The sequence below is a fragment of the Salarias fasciatus genome, chromosome 22 (assembly GCF_902148845.1).
Source record: "Salarias fasciatus chromosome 22, fSalaFa1.1, whole genome shotgun sequence".
In the NCBI taxonomy this organism is placed as follows: Eukaryota; Metazoa; Chordata; class Actinopteri; order Blenniiformes; family Blenniidae; genus Salarias; species Salarias fasciatus.
In genome coordinates, this window is record NC_043765.1 from 19,728,633 (window position 1) to 19,744,992 (window position 16,360).

At 43.9% G+C, this 16,360-nt stretch overlaps 1 protein-coding gene across 1 annotated transcript in view; it reads left to right on the forward strand.

Moving 5' to 3' along the window:
• The first annotated feature begins 1,248 nt into the window (after window positions 1-1,248).
• gabbr2 (gamma-aminobutyric acid (GABA) B receptor, 2) overlaps window positions 1,249-16,360 on the forward strand; it is a 181,377-nt gene continuing 166,265 nt past the window's right edge. Inside the window, exon 1 of the mRNA XM_030120610.1 lies at window positions 1,249-1,993. Coding sequence (XP_029976470.1) covers window positions 1,679-1,993 — 315 coding nt within the window. The 5' untranslated portion in view covers window positions 1,249-1,678. The remainder of the gene's footprint in view (window positions 1,994-16,360) is intronic.

A 16,360-nucleotide genomic window follows, 5' to 3' on the forward strand; every position in this document is an offset into this window, starting at 1 on the left:
TGCTCCAGTTCTTGTCCACTGTGCAAAAACATGCATCTGAGATTAATATATGCCTCTAAATTGGCCGTAGGCGTGAATGTGAATGGCCATCTGGAGACCTGTTCAGGGTGTCACTCAGAGTCATCTGGGACTGACTCCACTCCTCCACAGCTGATGGGACAATGGACGAGTTAAGTTTTGTCCTTGAGGCTGAGGTACAAATCCTGGTTGTCACAGAAAGGGCATTTCTTCTAAATATTTCAGCATATGTTGAAAGTTGCAATAACTTGACCACCCCTGTAAAAGGAACTGCCAGATAGAGGTTGCATATGTACAAAAACAAACCCCTGAGCCAGGCATGCTCTTCTAATCATGTTTTGATTATTTTGTCATTTTGTCATTTTGATTATTTATATGATGCTGTATGATGCTATATCTGAGATGAGCGGGAGACCCCTCCACCCCCCCCCCCCCCTCCTCCTCGGATGGAGGTCACACAGTCAGCTGGTGTGTTTTATGAGCTCGATAATGCATCGGCAGGTGCAGCAGGTACACGGGGCTGCATGGGGAGTCACAGCAGCTGTCTGAGAGAGCACTCTCATCCCGACGATGAGCATCACTAATGAATGACTAAAAAAAAAAAAAATACAGCTTTTCGCGGGGTTTGTTTTGATTTGCCGCGTGTCCTGCTGCGGTGGCGTCAAAAAGAAAATGCACACATGTGCACGCGGGTTCATACATATTGACCGGCCTGCACACATGCCCGAATCGTCGTCTGTCTCCTCTAACATGAAAGGCCAGTAAATCACCCACTGGCTTTCAAGCCGCTGACGAGTCTGCCCTGCATAAAGCCGATGCAGCCTTTCCACCACGTTGCCATATCCAACCCCCCCCCCCCCCCCCCCCCCCCGCCCCCTCCCTCCCCTGTTCGTCTCCTCTCCTCCTCCACATTCAGTGCTCCCTCTTGCGCGCGCGGCGAGCAGCGGCAGCAGCTCCGGCGCTCCTCTGACGCACCATCGGAGATGAGCATCCCGGTCCCACGGGCTGTCAAGGCGCACTCTCTCGACATCTCCCCCCCCACCCCCCCGGCTTTGGACCTCTGCAGCCGAGCGTACAACACCAACTGCGTCTGTTTTTAGCCTGATCTACGCCGCGTCCGACGCACATCTCGAGACCCGTCTTGACTGAAGCTTGCGTTTTGGAAGGGATGCCCACAGTTGGCGGAGGCTGGGAATTTACTTCGGAGGTGATTTTTTTTTTTTTTTTTTTTTTTCCGTCCGCAAGAACTGTCATCGAGAGTGATTGGTTTCCGTGCACACTTGCGGGGTTCCTCTCCCTGTTTTCGGAGCATCCATCACAGCATTCTTGTGCGTAAGTGGGTTTTTGAGGTTTGAATTACAGGTGAAGCGGGCGTCTGGATGACGGACACCGAGAGGCAATAGATCCCCCTCTGCAACACCGGTCTCTGCGCCCTTGGAATATTCTTACAGAGTAGAAAATATTGTCTCAGTTTGCAGTGTCAGTCCATACGAGTTGTGCCCACTGCAGGGGCTGCTGCGGCTCTCGCATCTCCTCTGTTTTGAAGCGCGGTTTCCTTGACGGACGGGCGTCTGAGCATCCCGGACGAGCCCGGATTTTGCGATGCCCGAGCAGTGAGAGAGCGTAGCGGGGATTTCACTTGGTCACCCTTCAAGGTAGCATGGCTCAAGCCCGGAGGGACTGCAGCGGCTGGGAGATGTTCCTCCCGACGGGATGCCTGCTCCTCTCTGTTTTGCTGTTTCACCCTGCTCTGGCCAAGGTGTGCAACGACCGCACCAAACACGGACAGGACAACAGCTGGTTCACCAGGGACGGGGAAAACTTGCCCATCATGGTCCTGATGCCCATGAACGAGTCGGCCCTGATGAGCAGCATCAGCCAGGGAATCGAACCGGCGGTCCAGCTCGCCATCCAGCACATACGGGAGTCCAGGAAGTACTCGTTCTCACTCATCACCAAGATCTACGACACCGAGGTAAATATGCAGACTAAAGCCTTTCATTTACGCTGTAGCTGGTATGTGCGTGTGTGTGTGTGTCTGCGCTTGCACGCGCGCTTGATTGCGTGCACGTGTGGCTGGTGCGCGCATTGCCCCGCAGCGCTCTGCACGGTCCAAGTGAGAGGGGGGGGGGGGGGGGGGGGGGGGACGCTCGTCTCTCTGCGCAAGCCTTCCTCGCCGGTGAACGTGTTTTCATCGTGAAGTCAACCGATCACGCCTATTTCTTAAACCATTACCCAGTTCATCTCTCCATTTCCCATCTAAGCGCGCATCTCTGGCGTGCACATTTAACTGTAAGCCGCCGTCAAAGGGTACTTACTGCATTACCCGGACACTCCTCAGGCAAATCCCGCGTGTGTCTCCAGTTTAAAGGTTACTGCAATCCCAGGATGGTAATCACTTCCAGTCAATGAAAATGCTGCATTCACTTTTTTTTTCCTCCCCTCTTCTCCAGCGTTCACTTCATCAGCTGCATTTTCAGTCACGAATCAGTGTTTCTTTCTAACGAGTAAAAGGTCTGGTCCTCATCAAGCCTGAAGATGGCGGTAACTGGATGTACGATTTTTTTTTCTTCTTCTTACCCAAATCCTGGCACCCTTGAAAAGAGCTGAACGGCGTTCAAGCTCCAAATTAAGATCTGTTTATTTGATAACACTAACAAAACTCCAGTTGAAGTCCTCTTGAAGTTTAGCCATGGGTAAATCTCTGCAAGTGCTGACAGTTTTGTCCACTTCACAGTCTATTTATATCTAATTTGCTTGAATCAGTCAACAGAAGGCATGTTTTTAACCCTTCAACATGCAGTTCATGCATTTGGTAAGAGATTTTGACAATTTATAGAAATCTGCTTCGTTCATGTAATTCAGGTGTTTTTTAAAGAGCCTCATATTGTAAAATTTCTTAAAAAGGACTCCAAGTTTGGTGCAAAGGAATCAAGTTCAGTCAAAAAAAGTCTGGGTTTGGTTTGAGGAGTTTGGGACAGGATCAAAAATCCCAGGGTCAGACTGAGGACCACGGTCTGTCTATCAAAAGTCCAGGTGTTTCAGACAATCCCGAGTCTAGTTTAAGAGTCGTGGTGAGACTGAAACAAACCAGACGGAATCAAAAGTCAAGTTCATAATCTGAGTCTATTTTAATGACTCAAGGCTTCTGGATGTCTTAAGTTCATGTTTATAGAGTTAGGGTGTTTTTTAAGCTGTTAAACTCTGATCTGAAGACATGTTTTAAGTGTGAAAAACACACTGCCGCTGAGGTGTTTGAAGCCGTCATACTTGAGCAAAAATATCTAAAATACTAATGATTAGATAAATAAAAATGAATTCGACATTGTTGTTGAAATGACGGGCAGATCTATAAATCTGAGCTCAGATGCGATCGGGGGAGGCTGGTACGACCATAATGTGTCTGGAAAAAGACTGCCCACGACAATGAGCGATAACGAGAACGAACGGTATTTTAAGTCATCAGTTAATTTGCCTCACGAAGCCATCTAGGGTATCCCATTCCTGCCGTGTCTTAGAAAGCAGTAATTCTTTCCCTCGTTCCAGCCCAACACTCACTCAGTATCCTACACCTCAGGTATGTCTGTGTGAAAGAGCACACAAATCTCTGTTGACAGGGGTAAGCCCTCCGAAGCGGCATGCACTCAGACCGTGGGATTAATATGCTGTTATGAGCGTTATGATTTTTCTCCTTCTATTCCCTGAGAGAGAAAGATGAGCTGGAAGCAAGAGGTCAGTGGGCCAGGCTGACATCCGCGTGGTGGGAGTGTCTGACGGGGATGCCAGTTTTCTAATGCTGCCAATCAATGGGACCTCGTGAGAACGGTGTTATTTGATGACACTGTGGTCAGAGGCTGAACTCGGTTTCACTGCGGGAATGCCAGCTCCATGGTATTTCGCTTCACTTTTGTACACAGGCCAGCAGAAAATACAAGCTCTGATCATGTGTTTGGAAATTTCCTGATAAAAACACTGGATGCTTCTTTTCATTGATGTTATTTGGTTTGTGAGCGATGAACACATAGTTGTTACTACACACTGAGCTGTGTTATGAGGAACATTTGCCCTGTGGTGGCATGCTGTCCATGGCAGTAAGAGAGAAAAAAAAAAACAAGTAAGGAAGATAAAAAAAAAAAAAAAAAGAGCAGCAGAGCAAGAGCTGAAAACTACTGAGAATTTGTGGTATGTTTACAAGTGAAAGCATCATGTGCTTCTTGATGTGGTTAAAGTCAACAGGGGACCACAGAGCACTGCACAAGTACAAACAGCGATGTACTGCAACTGGATATTACGGTTATATATTTACAGAGATTATGAGAAAATCCGAGACTTTCGGGAGAAAAATGTGATATAATATCATCTTATGATGTGAGGAGCTCTTCTTGTGTTTCCATATCAGATGAAGTGGGCTGAAGTGCTATAAGTGTTTCAACAATCACGGGTATTTATGGATGGGGAAGACCTTTCCACGTTGCAGGCTTATCGCTGTGGTGGAAACACTATTGCTTTTGGAGCCACTGGCATGTTTACAGAAGCAATAATGTGCAGCTAGCAATGGCTGTGCGTCTAACAGTTGACCGTACATGTGTTCTTTGCCATATAATCTTTAACTTACACATGAATAGAGGTCCTAAACGGACTTGCTTCCTCTCTGTCACAGACTCTGAAACATGCACACACACACACACACACACACACACACACATACACACAGCCCTCCACATACCACATGCTTATGTCAGAAAACAATGCATGCATGAGTGCATTTGTTGCAGCTAGCAGCAGGCCAAGTGTGTGTCTGTGTGATGTTTGGACATGTGTGTGTGTGTCTATGTGCAGGCACTGGGATTTAGCCTGGCAGATGAAAGTAATCAGTCCCTGAGCAGAGGCTCTTTATCCCTTTATCCCCCGTCAGTGGAGCCATGGGTCGACAGAGCAGGTCCAGTCCAGCCCCTTGTGGTGCGGAACTGGGCGGCGGGGCGGATGATGGGGGTGCCGTGTCGCTCGGGGGTCTCTGTCATGGTGAAAACGCCTGGGAACAGAGGCCGGTTAGTCCGTGTTCTGAAGGCTGAAAAAGCAGCTGCCGGAAGTGGAGCAGATGTTCTGGCGTGGAACGCCTGGAGATGAGGATCTAATGCGGGTTGGTGTGAAACTAGTCAGATCAGGCTGAGACTGAAACTCCTGAGATGCTTCAACAATAAAGGCATTAAAGCAGGCTGAGGCAACTCCAGATGAGGATACATCGTTGCTTTAAAACCAGAGTGTTTGAGGTAGAAAAGAAGCAGGATGGATTATATCAACTGGGAGGCTTAGCGGTGGAGCAGGAGTTGGTCCTTCACTGCAGCTCTAGATGAGCAAGTGTGGGTTTTAGTGTAACCAAGGACTGATACTGTAACTCTGCAGGCTTAGAGGATCAAAGCTTTGGAGAGGACAGGAAGCACTGGAAGAGGATGGAAGGGAGACTTTGGGCAGGGAGAGGGTTCTAGGCTAAGCTACGCTAGTTCACCGGCTTATAGGATGAGTGGCGGGCTCTTGAGAGGGGCTACTGAGGAGAAGATCACATTTTTTGGCAGATAGTTAACAGTGGTAGCAAGTTTTGGAATAAATGAATGTCATGTATACTGCAATCATATTAAATCACGCTTGAAAACCAGCGAGGCGAAGCCTGATATTACACCTGTTGGAACTGTACTACTAAATACAAACAAAAAAGAAGTTAAATTGAACAAAATTTTACTGGATGTGTATTTTTTGAATGTAAAACTTTTAAATAAAACAAAAACAGATTTTATACCATTCTATTAATGTCTTAATGCTGTGCTGGAAGTATTGCAATTGAATATAGCAAGTTAACAGCTAGCGTTAGCTTGTCCAGTGTTGTAAATCCAGAATCCAGTATTTCCAATTAGAAAAGAGAAAACTGAATAATGAAAACACTTTGGAGGCCAGAGTTTTTAAAAAGCTAACTGAACTTTCCAAAGCTCAAGACAAAGCGTGACAAATCAAGACCAACAGTATCTCACTGCTGCCGCCTAATCCAAGGGAGTTTCATTACGTCATTTTACGTGCTGCAGTCTTTAACGTGAGGAGATGTTTGTTCGTGCTCACAAGTGAGAGGAGGCTGTGGGCAAACTTGCGGTTTCCAGGAGCAGATCTAAGCAGAAAAAGTAGCATTTCAGACTTGTTTGCATTTTGACCATCTGTCCAAATGATGCATCAGGGTTTAGGTGGCAGCGTTTAAACAAATGTATTAAAATAAAGCGGCAATCATAATCAAGTTTGTTTTAATTGGAGAAAGCCTGACAAATGTTAAAACACCCCCAAGGACAGAGACTGCTGCACAATATCAAGATGCATGACAGGAAGTTTAAATACATCTGTTGAAGTTGAATACTTTACGTATTAGGGTTGTCATTTAAGTAAAAATGTATGCAGAAATTGGTGCTGATATTTAATTTATTACAAAACCCCAACCACAAAATGATCAACCATTTACAGAAAAATTCTAAATGATCTTTTTAAGAGATGTTGGCCGTTTCACAATCAAGTTTCCTATATCTTACCAGTCATTGAAAAGCAAACAAGTATTATTTAAAAGCAAGTCAATAGAAACACATGGTCATAGATTCTGCATTTGGAGGTGCAGATCCTGTCTATATGCAGTGTGCTAGAAAAAGTATGCAGATGGGTATTTATAGAGAAGGGCTGTCCAGCCATGCACTACCACGGGCCTCCTGAGGATGTGCTGGCAGTGACCTGTGTTCGGCGATACTGCACACAAAAATGAGCTGCCTCCCTTGCTCTCCTCAGAGGACTAGATGCAACATGTCACATTTGTGCACATGCTGGCAAGCCTGAAACCACTGTACAGTACACTTGTTCACGGGAGGCTGAATGCCCCTCTGAGCACACGCTAGGAATTCTGTCGTTTTGTCAGAGGAAGTTAGGTTTCCAGTGGAAAGGCATTAGCATAATGGAGGTCACTGTGCTGCTAAGCATAGGTCTTAAGTCAAAGCGAGCCGTTTCAGAGCTGTTGGTGCTGCTAGGGTTGAGGGAAGTTTGTTGTAGCAAAATGCCATTTGTTGTAAAGCGTAAGACATTTATGCGTTTATCCAGAAAGAGGGACCAGGAGTGCTGTGATGCACACACATTACATCGCCTTTAGCTGTGAGCGTCTTGCATGTTATGGTCTCATATCACACACCACGGATTATCCAAACATCTGACGTCATGGTGGTGACCCAGGAGGGTCAATGAAGATTGCCTGGCACCGTTCCTATCAGAGAGGGTAAATGTTGGGCGATAGTAGGGGTGAAGGCAGCGTGTGACAGCCTGGGTCCTCTCCAAGCAGGCAGAAAGTGCTGAGTGTGGCTGTATCCACTGACCCGACACAGATAGTGGGGATCAATGTGCAGCAGCCCTTCTCATAGAACGAACAGGATCTCAGGGGAGAATCAGAGAGAGAGAGAGAGAGAGAGGAGGGCGAACGAGATGCGTAGGGTATGAGATGGAGATCCCGAAATAGGATTATATCATCTTCTGGGCAGGAAGAGGAAATGGCCAGCCTCTTAATTCTTATTGGATCATATCGTGATGCCATTCACATTATTTCTCTGAGGCTACACAGTTTAATGGCCATTTGAAAAAAAAAAAAGAAAAGGAAAAAGAAGCAATTACTGCATGCCATGAGGTATTTGCATTAGATCTGTTAACAGCTGGTAGGATGATGTGCGCTTGCATCAATTATTTCTTTATAAAGGTTCATCATGGTGGTAGCTTTATATCAATGCTTTTCCACTCTGAATTACACATATTTTAGGCAAACACGGGCCACAATTTAATGAAAGTGCCAAAAGTGAGAACAAACTGCTGACCTTTGTCTCAGTCAGGCCGCCAGTGGCCTGCAGGGCACGAGCGAGACGACCATTAATGTGAACTTTCTTGATAAAAAGCTCTTACATACCCTGAAGCTGGCTCAACAACTGTTACTCTGACACATGGGCACGCACACAATATTTCACATAAATGAGCCACACAAACCAAATCCCACCACACACACTCACGCATATGGTCAGGGCTGTCGTCAGTTGGCGCCCCTGCAGCAACGCCCGAGGTCAGGATATTGTGCTCAGTTGGGCAGTCAAGGCGCGCAGCGTTGCTCAGCTCCAGGACCAATGGACTCACAGCCTTATGCCATTATTTTAAAAAACATTAATTCCTCAGTGTTGGAAGCATAATCCCAAGGTAGCAAGTGTCATCAAGCTATTAATCGCTGTTGTTTATTTAAAGGTCTAAATCATTACGATGAAAAACAATGTCGGAAGATAACATATAAAGGCATAAAAATGTTTTTTTGTAGCTTTGTGTACTTTTCATCCCTGGGGCAATACTCCACAATCGCACCAGTTAGGAAGATCTTTCTTGTAGGTACATAATAGTTTATTTGATATCAGCAACATGGTGTTGCTCATTTAAATACAATATGTAAAATCAAGTGCTGATTACACCGTGCAGCTTGCATTTGTTGGAAGCAGATTACAGTAGGTTTGATTTCTCACTGCCCGCGTTTGTCTTCCTGAGAAGTGTTCATGTTGTCAGGTCTTGATGTGCTGACTGAGTTAGAAGCTGATCGCATGAGCAAGGCAATAGCTGGATTCATTTGGAAGGAGCGTGTTAAGCAAGTCAATCGGCTACGTGCAGAGTAGTCAGGCTGCGTGCTTGAGTGCAGCTCGGATTCGGGAAAGGATGCTGGACTGCCTGCGTGCAGGATGTGCAGGGAGTAACACTTTTACAATATCTCGGCGTTTGCTTCAAAGATGGAGGGTGGCATTCAATTTTTCAGAGGGGCATAAAAATCAATCACGAAAGGCTTAAAGTCCGACCTGAACGGAATTCCGCTGAAATACAAGTAGTACGCTTCATGGTTTTTATCAGGTATTTTCATTCCAGTTAATTCGTCTCTCAAATTAGCAAATATAACAATTAGAAAATAATAATTAAAAAGCTGCCAATGCGAAGCACAGTTTTATAGTATCACTGTCCTTGAAAATGAATGTTTTAGGAGCTCTTTAAAACCTTTAATCACAGTCTTTAACAAGCAAGACGGATTCTTAAATGCGACTGAATTTTAAATAATTTTGCCCCATTTTGCATCTCGGTACGGTGTATTCAGGCTCAAGGTATTCTGTTGACTTCCTGAAGCCTTAGATTTTCATTGTCTTTCTTTTTACAGTGAACCAACATATTTTTGTTTTAAAAATTATTAGTGCGGCTTTATAACACAGTGGGGATGGGTCAAGGTACGCCCACAAACAGACTACGTGTATGAACAGAGGAAAAGCTGCTCCCTTTAAATGTAAGCAAAGCAGCTTCGTTGTTTGGTTCCAAAAACTCCTGCTTTCATTAGACTCATAGTGTTTCATTTATCTTAATATGTCTGGTAAGAGAGGGCGAAAGACCGGCGATGTCATGAAAGGTGAAATCATTACCGCAGTGATTGCTGAAATCAGGCAATTAAAATTAAATCTAATCTAAAACAAAACCGATTAGAGGACTTCATTTTGTAGTCACATTTTTCACACTTCGTGGTGTCACTTTGGTTAGTTTTTGGGTGATTATGTGACTGAAAAAAACACCAATTGCTTTGATAATTATACATAATTGTGTTGCAAAGTCTTTCTAACTAATTTTAGCAGAAGAATGGCAAATAAATTCCTCATCTTCCAAACCTCAGATATGATGTGATGGTTTTTAATTATTGCAGCATATGTGTTGTTTACCAGACAGTTTTAAACATTGCAGTCAATTCAAATGCAGACCAAGTCCTTTGCAGCAACATGGAATAAATACTAATAACATCCTCTCATCCGATTATAATTCCTCATCCAAAAGAAAATGAACCGGGTATCTAAACTGTGCATATGTCGCTGTGAATCCCCTGCATCTTAATTGCAACCAAGCGGTGCTGTCGTGCAGTAAAAGCTGTGATGAATTCAGTTTGTGATAATCAATTAGGTTTCAAATGGATTTGTCATTGTCAAATTTTAATCTTCCCTTCTTGGTGCCATCCTATTTTGTTTTCACAGCAGATGCTACGATGAGACATCTGTTTGTCATGCCCCCCTCTCATCTTTTTCCCTTTTTTTCCCCCCTCTAAGACTCCAGTCATTCAGATGTACAATAACTCCAAAGGGTGGTAAATCAGGCATCTGGCTGCCATTAGCATTGAACTTTACTGAGGCACCAAGGGAGGGACGCCCACAGGAAAATCAGGAGATAGAAAACGGGTGGGAGGATGGATGAAGAGAAGGGGGAGGCAGCAACGGGTGACTTGAAAAGGACAAGATTGGACAAGTATAGAGTGGCGAGAGAGAGAGACAGAGAAAGATTGCGAGACAAAGGCAGAAACAAAAGCTCTTAAAAATGCAACATTAAAGCAGTAATAGAAAAGACTTGCTGCGTGAATGAAAATCTCCCATCTTTATTCAGTTCTGCTGAAAATACTGACAAGATGGCTGCTGGCATGTGGAGTGCAACGCTAAGTCAGTCTGTCTGGCTGCTTCTGCTGGTGCATTTATAAAGTTGCCATTGATCCCCAGCCAAGCCATTTGCACAGACAATTAACACGGCGAATGTTTATCCGCTGCTGTCGCTCGTTTCGCTGCAAACTGCTGCAAAAGTCACTGTGAAATCCCAAATGTGGTGTGAGCATTAGGACTCTTACAACGGCTGTTATTTAGCTGGTAACTTCATTTCAAAGTGATATTTGCAACGCTTTCGTCTATTTATTGAACTCCCACTTCTGCAAACAAGATCCTGGAGAATATGTGTTTGTGTGCTTATGGTTACCAACCCCAGGAGACGTGTCCTGCTGCGGCACGTCTGGAGAATTTCCATCACTGAACGTGTGTGAGCGGGAGACACAGTGAGATGAATTTGAAATGCTTCACTTATAATGATTCATTTAATTCACAAGCAAAGCAGATCATGACCAAGGCCTTGCTACTCCGGATGACCTTTTTAAAACCACGACTTCAGTATAGCTCAGGATCACCTGTCAGCCATTATTATGTCGTAATCCCGCAAATTTTACATCCTCTCTCTCCGTCGCTGCTGCTCTCCCTGCTCTTCATCCGCCCCCCTCATCCCCTCCCTTCCCCTTCACATACGCACATGTAGACGCATGCTCTCAGGCCCGGCGTTCACCTCCCTGTCCCTCTCCCATGAGTGGACAGAAATGAAAGGATTACCGTGGAATGGGTGTGCTGTTGTCATTAGAGATTGGACAAATACTTTGTGCTTGTTCCTGTCTGCCGCTCTCAAGGGGACCCACAGCAGGGCAGGGACCAGAGAGGCTGTCCTTGCCCGTCCTGTAATTACATTAAGGCTCGTGTAATTCTTCGCCCAAAAACAAAGAGCCAATCATCATCTGCTTCTTGACGGGGAGTGTGCACACATAAGCACACACACATACACACACACACACAGTTGATGGCACGTGTTTCAGTACACTTAGAAAAGTGAAATTAAGGTGCTGGTGTGTCGGATTGTGTGTGGGTATTTCTAGGATTCTTGTGTCGTGCAGTGTGTGTGATCATAGCATGTGTGCATCCTGTTCTCAGGGGTTAGCGACACTAAACACTCGTTTCCAGAGGGTCGCTTGGTTGTCATGGTCACAGCTGGGATCTATGGTGACTCGGGCAGGTCCCATCAAACAATAATGGCTTCTGACTTTGTTTCCATGTTGTTCAGCATGACAGCCACCTGCACCCGTCTGCACTGTAAATCCTGACGGATTAGCTCAAGTTAGACCATTTCTGAACACCGATTGCCTGAAATTGTTGGGACAAACTCGGTAAATCAAGTACACTGTTAAAAATACCATCGTTAAATAGACATTCACACATGGATTTGTGAGTTTGTGTGCTCACAATCAGGTCAGCTCCATCAGTTAACCTTGTTTAAGGTAGCTGTGGGGAAAGAAAAAAATCTATGCTTGGAATCTACTCTGACTCTTCTTTTGTCTTTCCCATCTGTCCATTTGTTTCTCCCTGGAGCAACATCTGTGCAATTGTGTTGAGGATCCGATGCAACATCGACAAATTTCTGATGATGTTTTAAAGACCAGTAACAGATAAAACTGTGATCTGCAGCCATATTTAGCTTTTAATGTTCGGTCTGGCTCGGTAGAGGTGGAGTCAAGGTGCCTGACACTGCTATGGTTAATTAAACCCATTTTAATGTCAAAAGTGGAACCAAAAATCCCCAAATACAAAACCCACAAGTGTAAGGGAGCGTTAACTACAAGGAACAATCAGGGATTGAATCTGTGCAGAAACACAGACAAGCCGAAAACCGGAACACACAAGAACTACACAATACATACCACAGCCACCAGGTGTAGACAATCACACACTCACACTCAAGTGAAAGACATCAGGGTGGGGGACAGCAATCAAACATGAGGAGGGGAAGCCAGGGAGACTGAAACAAGAGATGGACAAAAAAGCATGAGAGACTGACACATGCCACACATCATTATAATGCATGGGCTGCAGCCTCTTTTGGTAGTAAGTTAAATATTCTTTTGCCCAAAGGACCAAGTTTAGTGTAGAAGATGATTACAGATACTGAGATGGAGCCATTCGATCGGAAGGCACCGGTGAGAACAGTGTTAGACAGATGGAGTATCTGCCATAAAAACAGAATCTTTTCTGCAATTAAGCACCAAATTTGACGAGGCTCAGATGTTGTAAGAAATTTGAATGCAGAGGAAACAAGAAGCTCAACAATTATGTCCACAGTTCATCTAAAAAAAAAAAAAAAAGCAACAATCTCTATTTCGCACAAAGAAAAAGGATGCTGCATCATGCATGCATCTTTCTTTGTGGTTGGACTGATTATCTTCCTGACAGATATGTTTTCATGTAACACAGAGAAGAGCTGAATAAAACAAAACAACATGGCCCGAGTCCAGGGACATTAGCCGCAACTGCAAACATGAAACATGGCAAGACAACACTCGGAGAGATAAAGCAGAAACATGACACGACGAGACTCAGAGATGAAAATATGACCTAACGCGTCAACATTAAAAGCAAACACACCCACAAACTGTTTCTGATCTTTATGACCGGAGTAGCAATGTTAACCGCAGCAACATGACATGATATGGAACCGTAGAAATCATGAGGGAATAGCAACACATAGGAGACACACTGGGAAAGGAAACCACTCAACAGGACAGAATACAAAACACCAGCGGTGTTTTACGAAGTGGTGATATGAAGCAGACGTTAACGCTGCTAGATTGTGGTGTATTTTTTCTTCTTTCCACTTATTTTTTTCCTCTTAATTTTATATGTGTCTTGATGCCATTAAGACACATTAGGAGGTAATTTTCAGTCTCCGATGGGACACATATAGGCTTTTCCATGAAAAAAATGTTCCGGCAGCACACAGCATTGAACCCTATAATGGAGGCTTTCCTACTGTTAAAAAGCAATTCTAAAAAGCCATTAAACTATTACACAAGGAGCTGAAAATGGAAAAAGAACATATAACTGTAATAAAAGGTAATTAGAATTTCCTCATCAAAAGAAAGGCTAGCTTCCGTATTTACACAAGGATTTAAATCCAAGATTATTAACTTTGAAAAAAAAAAAAAAAAAAAAACTGTTGATGCCAGTACTGCTCTGATTTTATTCAGAACGAAATTATTCAGCTGTAGGAGCCGTCGCAATCACCCTGATAAGGACGACCACGGAGAACCTGGTGGACGAGCAGCCCTCACATTTATTTGACAGGAGATGACAGTCACGCTGAATACATTAAATCCTCCGTGAGCAACGTCTCCTGCGTTTGTGCTCATGCAGCTGTTGGAAAACAAACTGCTGGTCTGTGTATTGCTTTTCCACTTAGGTTGGCTCGTATTTGCATCGGTCCAATCTTGCAAGTTCTCTGTGCTTTTCTGCTTTGTCTGACTGCGGAGTGACCGCGTGCAGGGACTGCCCGGGACTGTAACCGCCGTGATTTGTCTCTGGTACTGAGCCCCAGCGTGCATCCATGTGGCATATCGCAGGTATTTTCCCAGCGGTCCCTGATACACATCGGACCTTTTGTCCATTTGCCGTCCGCTCGCGGTGGCTACTATTTCTCTGTCCATGACTACTGGGCCCTGTAAGCGGAGAGCAGTTGGTGAGCCCATTGTGCGCTAACAGCGATAACAACAGACAGCACAATCACAGATGTAGCCTGCTTTGCACGCACTCACTCATACTCACACACACACACACACACACACTCACACACCCTAAGTGCCCATGCACGGCAGCAATGGTATACACATCTGTCATGCCCATCCAAAGCAGGCAATCATGCCACATGCGATCACAAAAGGCTGCACAATGATGATAAGAGATCCAACCAAGCTGTATCTGCAGTGACTCAGTCCTATTGTTTGTGCTTGTGCATATGTGTGTGCATGTGTGCATGTGTGTGTGTTCATGGATAGATAGCTGGATAAATAGATAGCAAAACAGATTAAACTGTATTTTCTTATGTTGCATCAGAGGAGTGGTGTTTTGCTAGAGCTTTTTTATTTTTATTTATTTATTTATTTATTTATTTTTTTTTTTTTTATTTTTTTTTTTATGTTATTATTTTATTTTGTTAATGAAATAAAAGCGTCCCTGAGTTTTCCTTCCCCAGATGTCATTTTTCGGATTATTCCATTATCCAGGATATCCAGGAGGCTTCACGCTGCAGCACATCGGATTGAAATGAAACACTCATCATCCAGCTCTGCGGGAGTCTGGAAACAAGAAGCGACTTCTCAGTCACTGGCGCTCAAACGGTCAGACGTGATCAATCAACCCTTCATCAGTCTGGACCCTTCATCGAGTGCAGAGGAAACACAGAACCAAAAAACAAACAACCCCCAAAAAAAAAAACCCAGGTTTTTTTTTTTTTTTTTTTGATATTTTTTCTTCATTTTTAAAAAAGAAACACATACATAACATACAAATAATCAATCTCAATACAAATATTAATGCCAGAACCACCCACCCCCTCCCAAGCATGGCTCTTGCAGAAAAAAACAAAAAACAAAAAAAAAAAAAAAAAAAACAAAAGGGACAAACAGGGTCACAAAAAAAAAAAAAAAAAAAACAAAAAAAAAAAAAAACAATAGTCACCTGAGATGTCACATCTTTAAACATAAAACAGTTATGTCCAAACAGTTCGATAGAAATTATACATGTAGTGGGCAAAACATTCAGTGTAATGGGGAGCTCCTAACATAATCTATAAAAGGACTCCAAATCTCAAAGAAGTCTCTACGCCTTTTACCTAAATGGTATCTAAGTTTCTCCAAGGGTAAATAAGAAAGCACCTCCTTCACCCACTGTGAAAATGCTGGGGGTTTATTTGACTTCCAGTTAAAGAGGATCAGTCTGCGAGCGAGCAGAGAGGCGAATGCCAAAGCATTTGCTTGCAAATTTGAAAGCTCACAGTTTGGGGGCGCTATGCCAAAAATTGCTGTGTGGAAATCAGGAGCTATGGTCTTTTTACAGATATTGGAGAGCACATCAAATATACTACTCCAATAGCTGTTTAGGGAGGTGCATGTCCACAACATATGTCCCACTGACGCTGGGATATTACCACATCTCTGGCAGGCAGGATTTATAGAGGGAAAAAGTTTTGAAAGTTTTTCCTTTGAATAATGGAGACGATGGAGTACCTTAAACTGGATCAGTCCATGCCGTACACACAGCGAGGAAGTGTGAATGCGTGTAAGGCTGTCCCGCCACGCCTCCTCCGAAAACACAATACTTAAGTCCCTTTCCCAAGCAGTTTTAGTTTTTTCCCATGATATCCGATTTAGACTTTGTATCATATTATAAACTACGGAGAGACGTTTCTTCTCAAAGGGGTCCAGTTCTAAAATGTTGTCTAATTGGCTACTGGGTGGTAATTGAGGGAAAGAGGGAAATAGGCTTTTAGCGAAGCTACGGATTTGAAGATACCTGAAAAAGTGAGAACTATTTAAATTATAATTCTTTTTGAGTGTTTCGAATTGAGAAAATATACCCTTTGTGAACAGATTCTGGAAAAATATTAGCTTGTTCTTGTGCCAGAGTTGGAAAGCACTGTCCAGTACTGATGGAGTGAAGAAAGGGTTGTTTGCAACTGGAAAAAAGAAACTGATCTGTTTTAATTTAAAATGTCTCCTAAACTGTAGCCATATTTTAAGTGATTCTCTCACCACTGGGTTTGCTATTTCAATTTTGTGGCTATATGGTAGGGGGGAGGTGACCACCGGCAACGGGTTACATAATAA